Raw genomic sequence first — 21,314 nt, 5'->3', positions numbered from 1 at the left:
GCACTGATAATGTGCACATAGAGGAAATCTGACAGCATTTTCTCTTTGGGTTTGTACAGTTGTTCTTCTGCCCACAGGAATTTTCCATGGTCCTTCAGAAGGCACCTGTCATATATTTCACTTCAAATAATGACACAGAGGGCGTATCTAACGTATTTAAACTTCTTGTGATTCCTGTTGATAAAGAAGCATTCTTTATGGCTTACAGCACGGCTTACCTCTGCTAAGTATCATCAAGATTTACGACCCTGACAACAGACCAAGAATGTTATTTCAGAATAAGGGTGGATAAGACAGATGCGAACGCACGCACACACACACGTATGTGCATGATTACGATCTGAGGGCAGCATTAGGGCTGCATTCACAGAGGAAAAGGTGGACAGACGCCCCAGCCACCATGAGGACAGCAGGCGTGGTGGTGCTGCTGGCTCTTGCCCTTTGCTGCTGCCCAGGTGAGTGGCTTTGCTGCCTCCTGCTCTGTGCTTCACTAAGTGCTGGCTGCCTTTAAAAACACAAAAACATCCTCAAACTGGAAGAAGCTTCATTCTACAAGGACTTATTTACTCCTAGAGAGATGGTGTTGAAAAGACTTGACATCAAAGACTATCACTTAGGGGGTAATATTTTAGCAACAGAACTGAGTGGGTAAGAACAACTGTGGGAACAGCTCTGCGCTCGGTGCTAGTTTATGCATAATGAAGGAGGTGACATGTACGTTGTACCACCCGGCGACTCAGACATCCAGTGTTTAACCTCTGAAACATTGCCGAATCACAAATTATTTTCCTGAATGGCAGTGAATATTTCTTGCAGTCATCCTGAACTGAGAGGCAGTTTGAGAGCCTGAGCAGTTGTAGAAGCTTTAGAGGAGTTACACCTCACTAAATACTCCTGTTATTTAAGCAGTATTATGGAAATGCATATAAGAAGCTGCCTCCATGTACCTGCCAGCTTTATGGCCCTGTTTTCCTCAATAATGTGCTTATCTTTGAGTATATATCCTTGTTCATCCTGTGAATCATGGAAAATTACTTTCTCTTTTCTTTCATTTTGTACACCCTTTTCCATGTAGGCTGTAACCCTCCTGAAAAAAATCACAGTACAGAACCAATGTTGTAAACATCCAATATGGCACAAAATTTTGCCTGAAATTCCTTTTGTCTAAGAGTCACTTGCTAATAACCACTGAATTGAAAGTTGTTTATTCAGGACATGCATTCAAAGCTTTCAACACTAACAGAAGAGATGAATTGCATTAATGTCATACTTCGACTTTTTTTTTTTTTCCAGATACCGTTGCACTGAAGGTAAGGGGCAGAGCTGTCTATTTTTTTTCCATCATTTCTTTCCTGAAAGCAGTTTCCATATAAATCATTACTAATCGCATTGTGATCGAGCATTTGAAAATCCTGAGTCATCCAGCTGTCTGAACAATATTTGCCACAGATATTACTGGGTGAAATTGCCATTTTCATCTGATAGTTTCAAAAAAAAAAAAATAGTGCAGTATTCAGTTGGCATCCAAGTTATTGTCACGGTTACTGCAGCAGCGTTTATGATATTTACACAGGCTTTACATCAGTAGAGACTGAAAGGGCACAGCAGGAAAAAACCACCCTGTTCCTGCCCTCTCCCCAGGCTTCTTTTTTTTTTTTTTTGACATCTGCTGATGGACAGTACTGGGGGAAGCCCAGGGGCGGTGGGGGTGTCTCATAACATCACCCTTCCTACGAGTCTGCTGTTGAGGGCATTTTTGTGAACACAACACTGCATCTATCTACAGGGCTACTGCAGTAACTACGTCGTACCCCGCAATTTCTGCACGCTGGAGTACATCCCACACTGCGGGTCTGATGGTGTAACATATGCCAACAAATGTTTATTCTGCAATGCATTTCTGTATGTATGAAAATAAATCTCTTCACTAACTAAATGGTGAACCAACTGAGCTTAACCTAACTAATCTGTCTTGGGGACTGGTTGGAGAAGTAAAGTTGTTTTATTTCGTGTTTTCCTGTTCTCCTACTAGCAAGAGTAATTATTCCTTTTATTTATTTATTTATTTTTATTTTTTAATTTGGGAGAACTATTAGGAATTTCCTTCTTTCAGGTATATAGAAGTAACATAAGTAACATTTAGCAGAGATCTCCATTTCCCTGTTAAGTAATTTGCTGAAGAGCTCTCGTCCAGCAAATAAAATCTATTTCCTACAGACTATTTGTTCTTCTTTTAAATTAAGTCTTTATCTTGTCTTTGAATGTTAGCAATAAGAGGAAAGAGCTGGAATAGCTTTGAGAATGTTCAGATTTAGTTAAGTTCCTCTGTGATGTATCCTTTACCAGAGGCGGGGGATGAACAGCAAAAGTGCAGACATTCTTTCTCTGGGGTACTGCTTCCTTTCTCTGCAGGAGAAGCCGTCGGACTCTCAGGTTGCTGTACCTTCGAGAGTGCTAACACCTCACCAGGCTCCAGCTCAGACAGGAGACTCCTCCATGGGAGTATTCCCTATGGCAGAGGCTGCCCTAAAACCTCATCCTGAACTTTGAGATCTCCTGATAAAGTCTGAAATGAAACTTTGCCCAATAAAACAAATAAACAAACAACAACAACAGCCCTTCAGCATTTACGTCTTGTTTTAATAATATGTCTCATGATGTTTTTTTTTCTTAAGATGTTGTGTGATTATTTCACTGCAACAGTCCTGGGGTGTGGGTATTAATGGGTAAATTAAAGGGAGAGAGAATGCATTGTCTGATCTACAAAGAAATCAGCTCCATCTCTGAAGGCAATGAGTTTCTCTGAGGGCCTTCACCCAGATTTCCTAAAGACAACCAGAGCTGGGGATGCAACCTGGTGCAATGCTCCAGTGGATTTATCCTGCTAAGGGCATCCTGTACAGACACTCACTGCCTCCCTAGCAGCTGAGGAGAGAGGTGGTGAAGAAGGGCACTTCCCAGCTGCATTTCCCCCTGTGGAAGTGGGGTAGGACACACCTGTAGGTGGGGGAAGCCTTTTGGCAGCCACTTTCTGTGCCTCCCGGAGCAGCAGGATGGGATGTTTCCCCAGGCAGGGGGCACCTGCCTGCCTGCGTTCGTGCTTTTGACACTCGTCGGGGTGCGGGTGATGTTCAGAGGACTGCGAGCGGGAGCTTCCGCAGCCCGTTTCGGCACCTCACCCACCACTTAGCTGCTGCCTGTAGGTAATTGCATCAGCTGCCACTTGTAGAGGATCCTTTGAGATTCTTGGGCCTCTGGAAATCTTGGCTGATGAAAGGAAGGGCTCAGAGTCATAGCGTTAATTTATTATTCATTACCAGCGAAGTGCCGGCAGTGCAGCGGGCTGTACAGGCAGCAGTCTCACAGCCAAATAGTTAATGATCTTAAATGACAACGTGCCACTTTCCAGAGACCAGACAGAGCAGCTCTCTGGAGGGAGACGATTTATTTCCAGAAGACGTGATTATGTGCAATAACTCAGTACCAAGCCCCTTCCTGGGGCTGGGATGTCCCTCCCGGGGGAGGGACGTCCAGGTGCGGGGAGGTGTTTTGGTGCCAAGGGCAATGCTGAGGACCACGACAGTGCGGTGGCAGTGCTGGGGGTGTGTGTGGCAGGCACCGTGCTCCTGTTTGTCCCCTCTGCTGCACAAGGGAGTCAGGTAAGAGATCACCAGCCCCATTGCTTGTCGTTCTTTCTGGGGAGCAGCAGAGAGGAGGAGGAGGAGGAGGAGGAGGAGAATGAAGGTGAAGATGAAGTTAAAGAGGGCCCCCGAGGAGCTATGCTGTCTCAGTGCCAAGTGGAGCTCCCAGCTGCTCTCAGGATCCCAGTGGTCTTCAGAGAGCATCTTCCAGGGGCCATGCCCACTAAGTAGGTTAACCCAGGCAACTGAGGGGTGACTGTGAGCAGTAATGAATGGGGACAAATCCTCCATCCTGACATGGAGCTCTGGCATGCAGCACTTCTGAGGAGGTGGCAGGGGGCACAGCAGGACCCCAGCATCACCCCTGACCCTCTGCACCATGGGCAGCTCTGCAGGATGGCAAGCAAGACGAGACTCTTCCACAAGCACTGTTGAAAATGATTTTTTTGTTGCTGCTCAATAAAATCCTGCCACAACAACACAATATCCTCTCACCATTACTAATCTAACTCTCCCTCCAGGAAATTCAAGGCAGGAAACATTGCCTGCCAAGGTGTTTTATGGTACAATTCTTTGAGTGGTACCTCAGCCCTCTGTGCCATTATCTGATGTTTGTGAATTTAGGAAATGCCATTCAATTGCCCTACAAACTGATTAACACGTTGCATTTAGTTATTTGGTTCTGCTCTATTTTATATCAACACTTCTCTTTTAGTGTATTATCCTACTTGTTGCTGGCCAAAGCACACCTCAGGCCAGTCTAGACCTTGCTCTTAACGCAGTTTTTCTCCAAGGCTTCATCGGCATAAACGGTTTGTTACTGTGTTCTTCCTCAATGTGGGGAAAAATAAAATGTTTTGAAAGAAAATTGCTTGGTGATGCCGTCTGGGGGGCTGGCTGTGTCAGAGCTGCTGCAGTGAGACCGAGCTGGGACTCGCCGAGGAATTTGGATGTGAGGAGCTGGATCCTCAGCGCCCTGCTGTAAGCGTACGGCTCCCAGACAGACAAATTATTCCAGACACCCTTCCTGCCTGTGATATCATCTGTGCTTAAACGGCAGGAGCTTTGCAGGCAGCAATCAGATAGCTGAGCTGCGAGGAGAAATGTTACAAGAGTGCGGCTGAGAGCAGGGGCTTTGCTTGCTCCAAAATTGAATTCCTGATCTCATAGGAGATGTAGTCCTGCCCCCGTGTGCACGGCTCTGGTAACAGCACTCTGTTTTGTTAGATCCTGCGTGGGGCACCGCAGCAGTGGGTGCGAGCACTGCGCTTTGCATTCGGCCTGCAGCAGTTCTGCGTTCGGGACTGCAGAGCGCTCGCCTCCAAACATCCAGCTTTTTGGGGTTCCCCCCCCCCCCCCAAATTGAAAAATATTATTTCTTTTTGTAGCCAAGTGAAGCCTGTGACAAGTTTTAAACTAAAGCAGGGAAAATTAATGAAGATTTTTTTAGGTCGTGGTAGATTGTGGATTTGTTTGAGGTAGGGAATCTCAAGACCAGAGGAAAAGATTCCTGGGAAGTATCACTGTTATGGGATGACATAATTTTGGATTAGAAATTGGGTAGAATTTACAGATTTGTTGGAAATTTACCTTAACACAAGGGGGACGCATCATGTAACTACCAGTGTTTATCCCATTCATGTGGCCACAACCTTCTTGACTAAAAACCTGGACCATCTAAGAACTTGAAATAGCAGGAAGTGTTTTATTTAACCTTTTCTGTGGATCTCATATCATAGAAAAAAGGCTAGAAATAATCCTATGCTCAAATTCACTTTATTGAACCCACCATCATGAAACTTGCATATCCCACAGGGATTTTGACAGGTGACTTCACTCTCCTCTTCCCATTTGCAACATGTGTATGACATTCCCTGAAGCTCCCTCCTCCAAATGTATTGAGACAGTTGTTTTTCACTGTTCCTAATGCCTGTGTCAACCCATCTGCTGCTCGGCAATTACTTCTGTCCCATTCCCTTCTGTTTCTTATTAATCGAGCTCCTTGTGCAATCCCACGTCACACCTCGCCCAGCAGCTCCTGCTGCCCTGCCCTGGCTGCTGCCAATTAGCTCCTATCCTTTCTCATCAACCCTGTAGCAAGACTCTGTCCTCGCACAAATCGCTGGAGGAAGAGGGGACAGGAGCAGTTCCAGCGCTGTCCTACCTGCCTACCCAGGCCTTCAGAAGCAGCAAGCGGATCAGAGGGGGTCTCCCAGGTGGAGCTTGTTAGTCAAAGGGCAGGTGCTGGCCACACAAGAGAATGACACCATTCCCCACCATATAAAAAAGCCCTGAGAGACCAGTGTGATTTCTTGCTTCAGGCTGAGAGAAGAGGAAACCAGAGAAGCAGCATGGTTTTTGGTAATTTGGGCTTTCAGACCTAGAGGTGGTGGTGCAGGGTCTGGGGTCGTAGAGCCGAAGAGCTGATGGACTGTATTCCTGCAGCCTCACCAAGTGCTGCAGAGCCAGCAGGTGCCATCTCCTCTGATGGCTGGTATGGGTTCTGAGGAAACATTTTCAGCTTAGGCGTTCTTGTCCCTGGAGAAAAATCAATATTAATGCTTCTGTGATTACTGCTTGCCTTCCAAATATGCTTATGATCAGTTCAAGAAGTTTGACAGTCACGTCACTCAGGATGCTAAGAATACAACAGAAACAGCTTTTAAATGAACCCTTCAACTCTTGATATTTGTGAATGAGATCCAAAGAACATTACTCATTTATTTTTCAGGAAAATGATTTCATTGACACGAACAGGCCAAAGCCTGCAAGCTCTATTTTGTGATTGCGGTTCCCTTGCACTTTCAGCAACATTTTTATGATTTTATGTGCCCATGCCAAGACTTGAACATCTCCCAGGATAATAAGAAAAACAATTCTGATTTTCTATTTAAAACTCAGGCTGCTTTTAAGCCACGTGCATGTATCAGGCTTCTTCTAAAACACAAATGTGTTCTGTCCCTCGCTTCCTTTCGTGACTATATTCAACTCAAGAAGTATTTTATGCAATATTTATTTTGCCATAAATCTGTGACAGAGTTGAAAAAAAACCTTCAACAGAACCTTTATTCTTCACTTAGCTGAAAGTTGTGTTTTAGGGAAGATGATGCTCTCTATTTAATGCCATGTAAAGAGAAAAGAAGGGGGGAATGTATGGACTCACCTTCTGTTTTCAGTTGCTGCAATTTTTTATGAATGACTGTGGTAATAAGACCATTTCACCTGCACAGAACGCTACTTGCTTGTCATTAAGAGGAAACAATGTCCAGGTTTAAGGCTGGTTATTCTCATTGTTTCTTAATCAGGTTCATGCTGATCATCAACAGATGAATAATTCTTCCTTGTACATGGACATGTCTCAAACTTCTGGAGTTTTAGGTCATATTTCCCAGTTGTGATGACTCTTGCTATCCCATTAGTGAGAAATCCAGTGTACCAGGAAAATACAGAAGAGACTATGGAGAGGTTCACTGTGCAGTATCTTCAAAAGACACTGATGCCTGCCAAACCCCGGATTTTATTTCTGTAAAAGCTGAGGGTGTCCCACGCTGCCATCTCATCGCTCTGCGGTACTGCGCAAGTCTCCCAGAGCCCAAATACATTGTAGTGTATGTAATATGGTGTGCACCAGTTCAAACACTTTCAACAAATTAGCTTTTTTGCTTTGCCAACTTCCATATGTAATTTCACAACATCTAGTGTTGAGACAGTGCTCTTGTTTGGACAGTACAAATCACTCATTGTACAGCAGGGCGCCTTTGTTAACAAGCTGGGTGTAGCTCACATTTTTGTTTAATTCTTCTGGGCATCTCTCTAACAAACAAGTATTCTTTAGGGCTCAACTCAATAATCAATACAGTTTTGTTAGTTTACAGAGCAGATAATTACTTTATGGGATGACTTTACAAGGTCAGGGAGATGTACTTATATAGTCTGGAGAATGAAGGCAGAGAAACATCTCTACAGAACTCAACAGCAACAGATTTGCAAGTAACAGACTACACAACCTTTCCCACCATGAAGACAACAAGAGCTGCTGCCCTTCTTGGGCTACTGTTTCTCGTGTGCTTTTCTGGTAAGTTGTTTTTATTATAGTCTCTCCTTATATCTCTAGTCATCTTGAACTCTGTATAGGTCAGCGTGCCTTAATATATATGTATCCCAAAATAGAGCTCAGCTTACTGGAGAAGTAATGGTTTAGTAATGCTGTTTTTAGTGAACTCTCTTTTAATGAACTAAAACTGAACTTTTATCCCTGTGCAAATATTACTACAGGTCTAGTAGGATGCCTCTGTCTGATTTAAACTTATTAGACTTAGCGGGGATAATAGTGCTGCAAAAGGAGAAAAGTTTATATCCTATTCCTTCTTTAGCAAGTCAAAGCTTGTATTTTCACCAGTGATTGATTATTATTATTATTTTTAATCATAGGATATAACTTCTTGTTTACTTGGACTGGATAAAACATTTACAAAACAAGTAATTCTCAGTAGTAAGAAAGTGTATTTAGTTACTCTCTCGGGAAATTAATAATGCCAGAGAAATTTTAATCAAGGATTTATATTTATATTGTATTATTTTATTTTTTATATTGTATAATCTCCATTTATATTATTATAATATAAATATAATATAATAATTATTTATATTTATAAATTTATTATATATTTATATTATTTATATTATATATTATAAATAATATAAATATAACATATTATAATTACATATTTATATATATTTATTATAATATTATAATATTATAATATATAAATAATAACATATATGTATATATATATACATTATATTGTATAATCTCCATTTTTTGTAGATATTGTTTCTGGTCAACGATGGGTAAGTAGTAGATCTTCTCTCTCATTTAGTCTTGATTTCTAAGTGTAGATGAATAATTCATACTCACGCTGTATCCCAGGGGAGTCTTGTGGGAGAATAAAAGAAAATGGAGAGAGCAAGGAAGGAAGAAGAAAAAGTGCCCCCAAGAATTATACCACCTCTTTTTCCCCCAAAATAAGAAAACATCTTTGTCAGAGAATGACACCTTATCAGACTGGTGATAAAAGATGGTAATTAATAATGTAGAGTAAGAGCCAGCATGGCACAGAGGGCCAGCAGGAATTCTATACAACTTTTGAATAACTGCCTAAATATCTTCCCTGTCCTGATTCCCTAAGGAATGATCACTTTTGTCAGTCATGCATGTCTACAGTGCTGAACATTTTAATGGTGAAAATGTGTTTATGCATACTGTAGGAAATGATATATTTTGTTCCCTCCCTTCACCATGGAGGAATGACCGAGGGGGGAAAAAAAAAATGACCACCTGTAGCATCCCTATGCTTAGAAAACATGATGAACATGAGCAGATACTTCCCTCCCCTTGGAGAAACTGCACGTCTGTCCTTTTTGACAGGCCTCCTGCGGCGTGTACCGGATGTCGGATGGGAACAATCTTGCCTGTCCCAGGGACTTCCAGCCGGTCTGTGGCACCGATAACGTGACGTACCCCAACGAGTGCTCGCTCTGCAGAGAAATCTTGTGAGTACAAGATCACCTGATTACCCATAATGATGGTTCAGGTAGCAGACGAAAGCCTTTTGAATTGTGACTAATCGTGGGGTGGACTGGATTTTTCATAAGTTTCAGTCTTCCCTAGTGCGCAGGATCTCGTCAGGCTGTGTCTCTTCCGTGTCAAAACTCCTAAGTTTGATTAATTACTGGGGCTTTACGAGTGGAGAGACTTAATGAGTGAGATGACTACATGGCATCAACAGGTTAATCCTTCCTTTCCTTCTCTCTCCTAGTCGTAACAGAGTGATTGACAAAAAGCATGATGGAAGATGCATAAAGGTATGGTCTAAGATCAACTCCTAAGATATCCTAAGATACTCTAAGATACAACTTCAAAACTGCTAAAACTTTTACGAAAATGAAGAATTTCATATCTTCAAGTTTTTTTAATTTCATTTTGAAAAATGCAAATCTGCTTCAACTGTGAATTTTGAAATGTTATCTTATGCCTAACACCTGACGGAAAAACAGAAGCCTTTGATTTAAATAATGCTTCAGCATTGTCAAAACATTTCCCTTTAGATTTAGAAAAAAAGTTTGTTAAAACTCAGAAAATCCCAGAGGAAGTTCGGATTTTGACTAAACCATAATTTGTAACAGGAAAAAAAAAAGATTCTATCAAAACATCTATCATAAGATTTGTTTATCAATATATAGAGCTACCATGAAGTGGAGAAGTGGCTCTATTTTTAGATTAGTGAGATAATGTAAAGAAACGCTCTGGCTGTGCAATTTACCATAATGCTACAATTTTCATTTCAGTACACTCAGAGTAATTACGGGAACACTGAGGCGAGCCTAAACTCCGTTTTCAAGCGGGGCAGATGTTTCACAGCAGAAGTTGCCGCCACCTAAGGCACATTAGGCACAGATCCTGTGTGACTGTGTTCAGGGTGGAAACCCCCAAGATGACACTGACGAAACCCATTTCAGGACAGGAAAAAAAAAAAAACAAACTAGATACTGCAGGATCTGCCGCACCCACGTCCTCCAAGGCAGAATTTCACCTGTTTGTGCTCCTTCTACCTCACCCTGCCAGGCTGGAAGCTTGCATCCCTGTACATCTCTGTTTGCTGCGAGCATGGGGAGAAGGAGAAATATCTCTTGCACCACGCACCGTTACACAGGAGTGATTAAAATGCTGTTCTGTGACTGTTTCAGGTTGATTGCACTGGCTACATGAGAACAACGGGTGGTCGGGAGTCTCTCTGCACCCGGCATTACAACCCATTCTGTGCCACTAACGGGGTTACCTACAGCAACAAGTGCAGCTTCTGCACGGCGGTGGCGTGAGTGCCGGGCCAGGTGGCTGGCAGGGTGGCTGGGTGCTGGTGTTGGTATCTGGAGGGTAGTGAGGGGGCTCGGCTCCTGAAGCGGCTGCGATATGCTTGTTCATTCTCAATGCACTTTCTTCCCAAAGGAATGGAGAGGACATCGACCTGTTCATGCCTGGAAAATGCCCCAAGGTAAAGTTCAGAAGTCTCCACTATGAACTGTTGTTATAATGTGCTACACGATGAAAATTCAGTGAGTCATAACTACGTAAGAGAAATGCCTGCGCTCTGCTGGCATATTTGGCCTGGAAATAGGATTTGACGAAAACAGCTGAAGTATGCCAGGGTCAAAGGACACTGAACAAAACCCATGTCTCTGAGGTGCAGTCTCCACCTGCACAGCTTCTGACCTGGGAACAGAGCAGCCAGGTGATGCTAAAACCTTGATTCACTGGCAGAAGAGACGTGTCTGAGGAAGGGGTGCAGACTCAACCCTCCCAGGGGAGTGCAGGGGCTCAAGCTGCCACCAGCACCAGCAGTAGGTGGGATTCCTCTTGTGGGAGAACTTTGTACCGTGTACTTTGTAACACCCCACTTTTCGGCACCCCCTCTCTGCTGGGCTGCTGAACCAGAGCAGAGCAACCAGCAGGAGGGACAGCCTGGAAGTACTGGTGTGGCCATTTCACTGCTCTGAGGGTATTTATGAGATTTCTTTCCCAATTTCTCACTTTGTACTCTGCCAGGCAAGCATGTTAGGCTTTTCAGAGTTGTTAGAACAAGAGCGCCCTGCACCTGAAAAACGTTTTTATGCTTTGCCATATTGTAAACATTAAATAGACATAAAGCAGACATAGGAAAATACGGGGAACAAAAGCTTCACAATGTGTTGTAGCTCCGTAACATGCAGATTGACTGCAGTGGATTCAAGAGCACCGATGTCTACTGCACTGCTGAGTACATGCCCCTCTGCGGCTCTGACGGCAGAACGTATGGAAACAAATGCCACTTCTGTATCGCAGTTCTGTAAGTACAGCGCTCAGCACACAGCCATGAAAACACTGCTGTGCCCGAGCCCCAGCACTCCTGTTAGCCCCTCAGTAAATCCATCTCCGCTCCCCGTCCCTCTCGTGACGCTCCCTCTCCTGTGCCCCTGCAGGCACTGCAGATCTTAAACCCAAGTGAGTCTTCTCCTCCCCTCACAATTAAATCCAGATTCCCATTCACAGGCTTGTAGCGTTCCTGACTCCCTCCCTGCGAGAGTAATTTAAACCTTAACTGTAGGATGAGTATCCAAAATTACGGGGTTTGTCCCAAATCTTTCCCATGACAAAACATGTAACTTGGGGAACCAGGAGAGAGGTGAAACTGTAAGTGAGGGACTCTGTAACTTGGACAGCACGGAGGGTTGGCTTACATGGGTAAAACTAGCAACAGCACTGGCGGGACTATAAAACTGCCTTCCACATCTGTAACTTTTGATTCCCTCTTTCTCTTCAGGAAGAGCCGGGGATCCCTGACCCTCAAGCACCATGGTAAATGCTGAGTGCTGGCACGTAACCTTCACCCTTGCCTTTCTCTTACAAAGCCCACGACTCCAGTGTGTTCTTCCCTGCTCCCTGTTGTACATTGGTTTCTGCTTTGATCCATCAATAAATCAAAACCAGCCACCCTCTTTGCCATGGACTTTTTTTTCCTTCTTCAGGATAGGGATAATGGTCTTCAGGCTTTTAGGTACTTATCTGTCAGGCAGGAGAAGTTTCGAAATAAACCACAATAAAGACCAAAGTGTAACGCCCATCACACAACAGCCCAAGCCCTCATGAGAGTACGTCACTCCATACCAAACCATCAGAGGAGAAAACAAGCTGCTATAAAATACAACTGCTTTCCCAAGTTCTGTGTTTTACTGCATATAAATGGATTTGTGTTGGACAGACAGAGCCTGGCTTTGTAACAGCACTGAGCCTTGGAGGAACTGGTCCTTTTAGGAGCCTTGGCATGGGGGAAATGGCCCTGGGGTAGTGTGAATGGGAAACATGGGGCCAGCCCTACCTGGGCATGGGGCAGGTCTGGCAGTGTGTTATGAGGAGGAGGCTTATGGCAAAGGGAGGAGACTATCTCATGGGGAAGAAAATTAGGAACTACTGCTTCCTTGAAGGGTGTGTCCCTTGAGACTGTGGTGATCAGCAGAGAATTGCAGCAAGCTGGGCAAGGCTGTAATGAGTCTAATGAGGACCCGAGGAGAAACTAGACTGGGCTCAGGCTTTTGGCTTCTTGGAGAAGAGATCTGAAAAGTTGTGCTTGGGGTGTTTGAGGCAGAGGAAGGATAAGGGGCCCTTAAGGATAAAGGTTTTGGATTCTGTAGCCATAGGAAAGAAGAGCCAGAAAATGTGCTGGTAGCTCCAAGGTGGTTTCTGCTTGGAAAAAAAAGGTAATATATGGAGATAGTATCTTTGTGGGAGCCTAAAAAGTGCACTGGAAGAGCAGTGATGTATGTGAATGTTCATGATGATGTGCCACCTTTCTGGGTGAGTCAAGGAATGAGTATGCAAACAGCACAGGCAAAAAGTCCCAAGTGCCCCACTCATGCCCCCTTCCCCTTCCTTTCTCCACCCCCCATTTTCTTGTTACATTAAAAGGCAGTTGCCTGTTAAGGCTGATATTGAGGACAAAATCTGTGACTTCCAAGCTTTTCCTCTGGGCCTCTTTTTACTGAAGTAGGCCGTTTCTTGACCTAGAAAGGTTGTGGGTGCTTCCCACCAGAAGACAAGAAGCTGTCTTTCCCTTAATAACAGGCCAGAGCAGCGCCCCATCCTAGGAAGAGGGATGGAACTTACATTAATTTTTTTTCTCGTATTAGTACAAGCAGTATAAACCACAGCATGCCTGTGTGTCTGCTGGTAGGAAAATACAAACTGGAGAGCCATAAGCTCACTGCTAACCTGCCTATGAGGGAAAATTTCAAGAAATACTCTACCTGGTGGATGTGAGCAGGGACCTTCAGCAATGGTCACAACTTGGCTGTAACTTCTTGTTGGCCAAGAGGTTTGCTGAGTGGCCACAGACTAGCAGTTATAGCATTGGCAGGAAAGTATTTTCGACAGCAAGATCCTATGGTGAGCCTCCTCCATAATGGTAGTTTGTGCTGGAGGAAGCCAGATACTTGGGTAGGAGCTCAAAAGGCTTTGGAGAAGCTCAAAGAAAAGCTGCCCTTCTAAAGAGAAATGGAGGGCAAATGGCAAGTACAGGGTACATGGCCATATCCTAGGCGCCTTGTGAGCCTCCAGACAAAAAATCTTTAGAAAATGGTTAAGGTTTGTATCACATAAGCCTAGAGATTGGCCCAGCACAGGTAAATACTCAGCTTGGTAGCAGTGAGGCTGTACCCATTTGACTGGAAAGCAAAGCCCAGGTGCCTTTGTCCTGTCCCATTTCCTGAGAAGTCAGAGGGACAGAGGAATTCCCCACCTCCAGCAGCAAGTGTCCTCCTTCACGTGTTATAAAGAAGTGGAAAGAGGGGTAATCAGGATAATCACCTGTTTGCTAATTTAGTCTCTTCCTTTCTTCGGCCCGCTAGGGATTGGTCCCTGTAGTACAGTTTCTAACCAACCCAATCAGTTATGCTGCAGCAAATGAAACGTTTGGGTAGATAAAGAGCTGAGGTATTAGTGCTGGGGTGGCTAGCAGTGATGTATGAAGCTAGAAAAGGCAAACAAGTGATTCTGCGAGTGGCAGAACTAAGCGTGACTTTGAACGGCGCTGCGGCTGGCGGGCTTGATAACTAAATTATACGAGAGGCTGCATTGTGAGCTCACCCTTAATAGACATCTGAGAACTCACCTGTCAGTCACAGTTCCTCTCCTGTGTGGGTTTTATGATGTCTAGTGAGTGGCAAACTAATGCTTTTCCAGATGTAGGGCAGTCATGACATTGCTCTCCTGCAGAAAGGTTCCTTTGCCAGATGAAGACATTAGTGGAAATCTTGGTTGCTAGAAAAATGTATGAAGTGCTCTATTTTTTAAAATTTTTTTCACTCCTATGCCAAATGTGGTTAGAATTAGTTGCATATTCAGAATTTACTGGGGAAATGAATAAGCAGATTTCTCCATACATGGTGCACTGATAACCCTCATCTCCTTAGGAATGCATACTAAAATTTTGAAAGATTATTCCTATCTGAACAGAAATTTTGCAGATGAACCCAAATCTTTGCACTGAATCATCTGGAAATGGAGCTCAAGTCTCCCAGTTCTCCATCAAATTCCATAGTTGCCACTTGCCGTGGGAGCAGAGCCCTAGCATATGTTTGCGAATGTGAAAAACTGGCAAACATTGACAGCTATAGTTTAAATAGTTGAGGGAGGAGAGGCAGCAGTCCTATGTGGGGCTCTGCACAGAGCTATGAGAGCATCAGTGTCCTTCTCCACCCCAACCCAACAAATTTAGAACCATCCTCAAAAATAGCCAGGGAACAACGTATAATTGGTTTCGCAGACAACACATTCTCATGCTGTGATTTATTTCGTAATGTCTGGTGAGTGTCATCACGCCGCACTCAAAGCCTCGGAGCTGGCATTCAGCGAGGACCCAGAGAATGAAAATTACCAGCTTCCCCGATGAATCACCGCTTTGAAAATTCACCCTTGTGAGAATCCTGTGACTATTTAGAAGGAGAAAAAAAAAAAAAAAAACAGATATTACAGGCCCGAGTCTATCACTCATATAATTAGCCCTTTCTAGGTTTGATGTGGACAGGGCAGCATTCTTAAAGCACCATAAACATGGACAGGACCAATAATGGCTTTAGAAACGAAGTGGAGAAGTTCTCACAATTAAGGTGAGGAATGAGGACAGCTATGGATGGGTGCATAAATACACAGAAAGGCAGGTCCGCGAGCACACTGTGGGCTCTGGGGCTGAGACAACACATCCCGAACAAGTCGCTTGCCGTGGACTAAAGAGCTAGCTGCCTGCAGCATGAAGGCAACAGGCACCTTAGTGCTTCTCAGCCTGCTGCTTCTGTCTTTCTTCTCGGGTAAGTTATCCTTCCTGTAGCCTAGAAAGAAACTTTCCTGACAAGAGCAAACTTCAGAGAGCCTTGATCACCAGATGACGGGCTTGAAGATAAAGCTGAGCAAGTAGAAAATATCTGCGGGACTTGCTCACTCGTGTCACATATTTCCACTCCCTGTGTGCCTCCGCAGTCAATAACACAGTGGAGGTGTCACCAGGAGACAGAATGAGCAAATTGTAAGCGGCTCTTTCAGCAAATGTACCAAAGCAGAGTGTAATTACGAGTTTTGGTACAAATGTTCGCTGGAGAGTTTTGCTGAACCAGTTAGAGAAGAAACTCACACCTCAGGGTCATCAGCTCCTGTTTTGATCCTGAGCATCCTGGTATTTGGTGTTTTCCTTAGAGATGTGGAAATGTAATTAGATGAAAGTTTCAGCTTCCAAATACATTGCAGAGAAAAGCTTGAAAATTAAATTCAAATGTCCTCGAGGAGCCAGAACAAAGAGGGCAAATTAAAACGATCCAGCATTTATTTATCTTGAGATTTACACGTCTCTCTGATGATCTGGGGAAGCTGACTGATGGTTTTTGAATGTATAGGGCACACCAGTGCCATCAATTGCTTGTGTCCAGCTGACCCAGATCTGGAAGGTTTGTGGCGGCAGTTATCGAAGACTGTGCAGACTGAGAATTATTTATACTTGTTTTTCTGTGAATAATTTGAATAAAGAATTCACTGGAGAAAATTGTGGGCTGTGCATGGAGAAAAGAGGTGAATTACTTTGTACGCATTATTCATTATGAAATATTCATCTGTCTCTAATTGAGTCTTAATTGGGTCTGGGTTCCGTCAGAGTGCTGAAGCTTCCTTCCAAGGCCAGGCAGAATAGCAGCAAACTCTGTGATCTCATATGAAATAAGCAGATGCCAAGAGACATCCTCACAAAGTCTTGTGTAGCTGCATGTAATATTTATAAAAACTATCTAATGAGCTCTTTTGTAAATATCCAGATAGCCATAACGGTGGCTTCCCAAAGCAGCCTAGCCTAACCCAAATGTGACAGATGCACTGGTGGCAGGGATAAAACACTGAGAGGCACGGCAGTTAGCAGAGGAATTTGGGTGCGCTGACGGGTACTGGTTTGGCTGTGAGTGGGATTTGCAGCCTGCGTGGCGTAGCACAGGGGCCTCCCATCCTCTTGCCTGGTGCTGAGCACGCTGCTGCAGTGTCCCCAGGTCAAAACCCCAGCTGCCCAGCTTGGTGCTGGCTGTTTGTCCCTCAGTATCAAGCCCCACCTCCTGCAAATCTGCATGCGACCTTCCCTGGGCTCCCTGGCACAGGCACCACAGGCTCGCCCACCCCGTGGACATGACTCGAGCTCCGTGCCTGGCTGCGGTCTCTGCAGCGAAGAAATGCGAAGAGGATGGGCTGATGAGCCTCCAGACCAGAGCCTGTGCTTTCAGCGGGTGTTTCTTCTCTATTGCTGACTGTCACTGCCTGTTCTGCTCTGGATCACGCCGTGACATCCCTTTGTGTCTCGCTCGGGATGAAGTTGTTCCGGGAGTGTCTCGGGGCTGTGCCGTACTGCGGATGGCTGTAAAGCTGACCGCAGGGTCTCCTTTGCCACCTCCACGGTGGGGTTTTATTAACAGTACCAGCCAGTTTTGTTATTCAGAGGTGCAGGAGCCTAAAAGCCTTACAAGTCAATACAGCTTGAAAATCTCTGCCGAGAGTGGTTCAAATCCGATACGGCAGCCTGCTTCCCCGGCAGTGGCTGCCTGCCAGGGAGATGGGCTTATGTGTCTGCGGTGCAGTTAGCAGCTGAATGACTGATTACATGGTATTTTAGTAACATTTTTTCAAAAAGCAAAATACCGAAAAGCAATTCAGATAATGTATTTCCTACCCCCTCCTCCACCGCACAGGATGGCAGAGCAGGGAAAACCTGGTGTACGTTGCACTGAGCTTTGCAAAAGGATTTCTGACTTTGGTTCAGCTTCTCTCAGAAAATAATGCTGATATGTATAACATCTCTGAGTGTTTATTTATTTATTTTTGTTTAAATTCCAGATGTAGCAGCTCAAGACATTGAAGAGGTTAGTGCAGCTCTTTGCTTATTGAATCTGCATTTTTTTCCTGATTCTAGAGGAATGGTTTTGTAACGGATCTTGGTGCACGGTAAACTGGTTTTGCTGTTAGCTGGGAGTAGGTTGGGCCTTCCAAGACGCTCCAACGCTTTGGGAAATTCCCCATGGTACAGGGGGTGTTATGTGTGGCCACACTAGCAAATAGACCAGGGAAATGGACAGCTGGTTCAGCAAATGCTTCCCATGATTCAGTCCAGAGTGCATGCACGGGGCTGGGTTTGTTTGCAGCACCGCTTTTGTCCACTTTGCTCCACTGTCCAATCCCCTTGTGTAACAAATGGGATATTCAGAGCTGGTTATTCCCCCAAACTAGGCCCATCTAGAGGAGACCTACAGACTCTGGTTTTCCTCTCTCTCTGCCGGGGAGGCAGGGAGCTCCGCGAGCACAAAGCCGCGTGTGGTTGCACAAGGCGCGTGATGCCACTTTGCTGTGAGCTGACTTGGGGCCAACTGCCTGAAAGAGTATCAATGCTGACTCTTCTCCGACATGCCTAGGCTAATTCACTTGCGTCTTTGGGACATCAGGGTTTCTCCCAGATGGCTACAGTTTCCCTCATCAATCACAGGGCAAAAAATTCCCCTGAAAGAGTGCTTCTGCTAGTTCTGGCAAGCCTTTTTCTTCCATGTAAATGGGCCATGTCATCACTGCTGCGTTAGTCCTCTGGGCGGGAAGAGAATTACATTAGTGATCTTGTTTCCTATTTGGAAAGCAAAAGAGAGAGTATGGGAGACCTGGAAAAATTTTTTTGGTCATTTTTATTATTCCTTTTGCAGATTTGTAAAGAGTTTGTAAACAGGAGCGTGTACTGCACGAGGGAGTCCAACCCTCACTGTGGCACGGATGGCGTAACGTATGGGAACAAGTGCGCCTTCTGCAAGGCAGTTCTGTAAGTGGAAGCAGAGGGAGTCAAAATGACAGGTAGAGCTGGCTCAATTTCCATGTCCGTAACGCTGATCTCCATGGAGGGTGGCCCCACATCCAGGCTGCTCCTCTTGTACAGACCAGCCCCTGGTCCTTGCCAGGAGGAATATTTCCTCCTTGGAACAGAACTGCATGAATGCAAGTTAATTTTAGATCATTTCTAGGCTTTGTATGATGCTCGTCACAATGCAGAGAAACAGCACAGGGACTGGGAGGTAATTGTACCTGCCTTTACCTCCTGCATGGACTAAATCGGTGCACGTCTTCCTCTGTGTGCCAGAGGCTGAAACTCTCCCTGTCCACACCTCTGGATGCAGAAAACAGTCTGGAGGAACGCAGGGGGCGAGCTGTGCCACATTATGAGTTGAAAGTTTGAATGGACTTTGTGGAACAAGGCACAAAATCTCAGAGGAAGAACTGGAGAGCCGCCTTTTCCTGAGCTCTGTCTCCTTTTAAAGGAGATGTAATAGGAGTCAGCACCTCTGGACTGAATGGACTTGCAAAACATCAGTTTCCCCTTATCAGTCCTTAACATTTGGTGCACTCTGAAGGCTGCCTCATCCTAGGGGAAAGTAGAGAGGAGCAGGGAGAGGAAAAAATGGCTTAATGCTCCCTGTGAGGCTCTGGGGTACTCTAGCATGAACCAGGCAAATGGTCCTGTTTGGATGGATGAGCTCCCTGTCCCACACTGCTGTGCTCGTGCTGTCTGTCATATGCTGCTTTCTCTGAGTCTGTCTTGCTCCTTTTACAGGAGGAGTGGAGGGAAAATAAGGTTGAAGCACATGGGGAAATGCTGAGTCTTCACCATCTCCGAGCACCGAACGCTGATCCTCCTTCAGCGGCGGCCGCAGGCGCCAGTGCCTGGGCATGGCAGCAGCTTGTCCTTGTCTCCACCATCTCTGCTCAATAAAACAAAACTCAGCACAATTCTTTGGCTGGATCCTTTTTTCCGTAACGCCCAGAAAAGTGCTTCCATGCAGCCATGCCGGCACTTAACGTGCAGCTTTGCTGCACTGTGCTGTTGCATCACGCGGGCAGGAGCAGTGATTCCCATGGCCGTGCCCTCCTCCCCGCACTGCCATAGCTCCTTGGTCCTGTCCCCCTGACACACGGGCACGTGTCTGCTGGGCACTGGGGGTGGCATCATGAACCTTTGCTCTTCATCAGCATCCTTGGTTGTCCTTCTTCTCCTTCTTCTTTGTTCTGAGAGGGGACTTTGAGTTGAAAACTGTGAACCCACCAGCATTAGCTTCCTGTTCCAAGTAACTTCTCATGCTAATAAAATTGTATTTAGAAGAGCACAGATTGTATAAGTGTCAATAATTAAACAGAAAATTCCCTGGTGGAGAAAAGCTGTGGGTTTCCTCTCACCACCTCTAGCATAAACTCCCCCTGAATCACACACACCCCTTGATTTTTCAGGGACAAGAATTTGTACTTACTTACGAAGGGGAATGCACACAAACTTTACTAATTTCTTTACTTTTCACACTGCCGCACTCTCTCTTCTTAATGCTGGTTGGAAAATCCTTCTTTGTGAAAACATGAGAAAATAAATTCTAGAGTCTCTTCCCATTCACCATGTAAAATCCACACAGGGAAATACCTGTGGCATCCCCTTGTTAAAACGTTGGCAGCAGATCAGTCGGACATTACTTTCTTAATGTTAAACACTTACCCTTCAAAGGGAGCTTTAGATTTTATCATGAGCCTCAGGGGTCAACATATTTTGCAAGCACCTGGGTGCTGAGCATCTCAGCCTCTGGATGGTGTTTGGGCAGAGCTGGAGTGTTTGCCTGTTGTGCCATAGTGCAGGCTTTGAACTGAGCACAATGATCTATAGCCAGGGAGAGCGCCCTTGTTTGGCTCCAAATTGTTGCTTTAGTAACTCAACAGCAAGATATCCAGAGCATGGGTAGGGCCGAGGGGAGTGAGAAGCACCTCCTGCACAAGGATGGGTGGTCACCAAGGACACTGCTGGGGGAGTGGAAGGACCTTCCTCCTCCTTCCTCCTACCTGGAGCAGGATGACCATGTCCTATCCTGCCTGAGCTATCCTGTGATCTGTACCGTGGCTCTGGAGCAGCACCACAGTCAGATCAAAGGAACAAAAATACTGTTTTTAAGATGGGAAATGATGTTCTAATGAGAGAGATATGGGACATCTCTATGCCTGAAGTGGCCCTCAGTGACTCCAAAATCTTCACAGCATCTCCCCATACCTAATCCTTTTTAATCTGCAGGCTGGAATAACAAGGACAGATCACAAGAGAACAGAAGCTGTGAGACTTCTCTATTCGATAATCATCATGTATTTTGCTCTGACAGTGCAAATATCGCATGGAAACACCTCTGCACCTCTACAGACCCAAGCACCATCCGCACCACCTCTACTGGCAGAGTGGAAAAGGGGTCCAAGAAGTTGTGAAACTATTTCCCCATGCTGGTATGGACCTACAAGTGCCTGGAGCAGGAGCGGGCACAACTCACTGTCCTTTGGTCCGTCACAAAAGCACCTGCCAGCTGCAGAGGACAATCTCAGGGGTGAGGACTCGGTTCATGGGGATCCACGGTGTTGTGCAAACAGAGGTGACATTACGTCCGTACAGAGCAGATCTCAGTAATCACCCAGATACTCATAACTGTAATCATAGAATGCAACTGCACCTGGAAGTATAAAGGCAAAACGATACCGGGAAGTTCTTCCTGACGGCCCCGGCCATGCAGTTT

At 45.1% G+C, this 21,314-nt stretch overlaps 2 protein-coding genes across 2 annotated transcripts; both read left to right on the top strand.

Annotated features, from left to right (window-relative positions):
• Positions 1–7,658: 7,658 nt before the first annotated feature.
• LOC118254496 (double-headed protease inhibitor, submandibular gland-like) lies at positions 7,659–12,044 on the top strand. The gene is made up of 8 exons (XM_035559756.1): positions 7,659–7,716; positions 8,470–8,492; positions 9,070–9,194; positions 9,461–9,506; positions 10,389–10,516; positions 10,648–10,693; positions 11,409–11,524; positions 11,999–12,044. The coding sequence occupies exons 1-8, from the start codon at positions 7,659–7,661 to the stop codon at positions 12,042–12,044; spliced, it is 588 nt and encodes a 195-aa protein (XP_035415649.1).
• Positions 12,045–15,455: 3,411 nt separating this feature from the next.
• On the top strand, positions 15,456–19,448 carry LOC118254526 (serine protease inhibitor Kazal-type 6-like). The gene is made up of 4 exons (XM_035559823.1): positions 15,456–15,536; positions 17,587–17,612; positions 18,438–18,550; positions 19,337–19,448. Exons 1-4 carry the CDS (start codon positions 15,479–15,481, stop codon positions 19,380–19,382), a joined length of 243 nt encoding a protein of 80 aa, XP_035415716.1. The 5' UTR covers positions 15,456–15,478; the 3' UTR covers positions 19,383–19,448.
• The last annotated feature ends 1,866 nt before the right edge of the window (positions 19,449–21,314 follow it).

This window comes from Cygnus atratus, chromosome 14, assembly GCF_013377495.2.
Source record: "Cygnus atratus isolate AKBS03 ecotype Queensland, Australia chromosome 14, CAtr_DNAZoo_HiC_assembly, whole genome shotgun sequence".
In the NCBI taxonomy this organism is placed as follows: domain Eukaryota; kingdom Metazoa; phylum Chordata; class Aves; order Anseriformes; family Anatidae; genus Cygnus; species Cygnus atratus.
This window is presented reverse-complemented; position numbering and strand designations above follow the sequence as displayed.

Bases quoted from the DNA above. Each gene is read 5' to 3' on its own strand.
- LOC118254496 (XM_035559756.1), top strand. From the start codon at position 7,659: ATGAAGACAACAAGAGCTGCTGCCCTTCTTGGGCTACTGTTTCTCGTG. The intron at 10,517-10,647 runs GTGAGTGCCGGG...TTCTTCCCAAAG, and splicing joins AGCTTCTGCACGGCGGTGGC to GAATGGAGAGGACATCGACC. The intron at 11,525-11,998 runs GTAAGTACAGCG...CTTTCTCTTCAG, and splicing joins CACTTCTGTATCGCAGTTCT to GAAGAGCCGGGGATCCCTGA.
- LOC118254526 (XM_035559823.1), top strand. From the start codon at position 15,479: ATGAAGGCAACAGGCACCTTAGTGCTTCTCAGCCTGCTGCTTCTGTCT. The intron at 15,537-17,586 runs GTAAGTTATCCT...TTTAAATTCCAG, and splicing joins GCTTCTGTCTTTCTTCTCGG to ATGTAGCAGCTCAAGACATT. The intron at 17,613-18,437 runs GTTAGTGCAGCT...TTCCTTTTGCAG, and splicing joins CAGCTCAAGACATTGAAGAG to ATTTGTAAAGAGTTTGTAAA.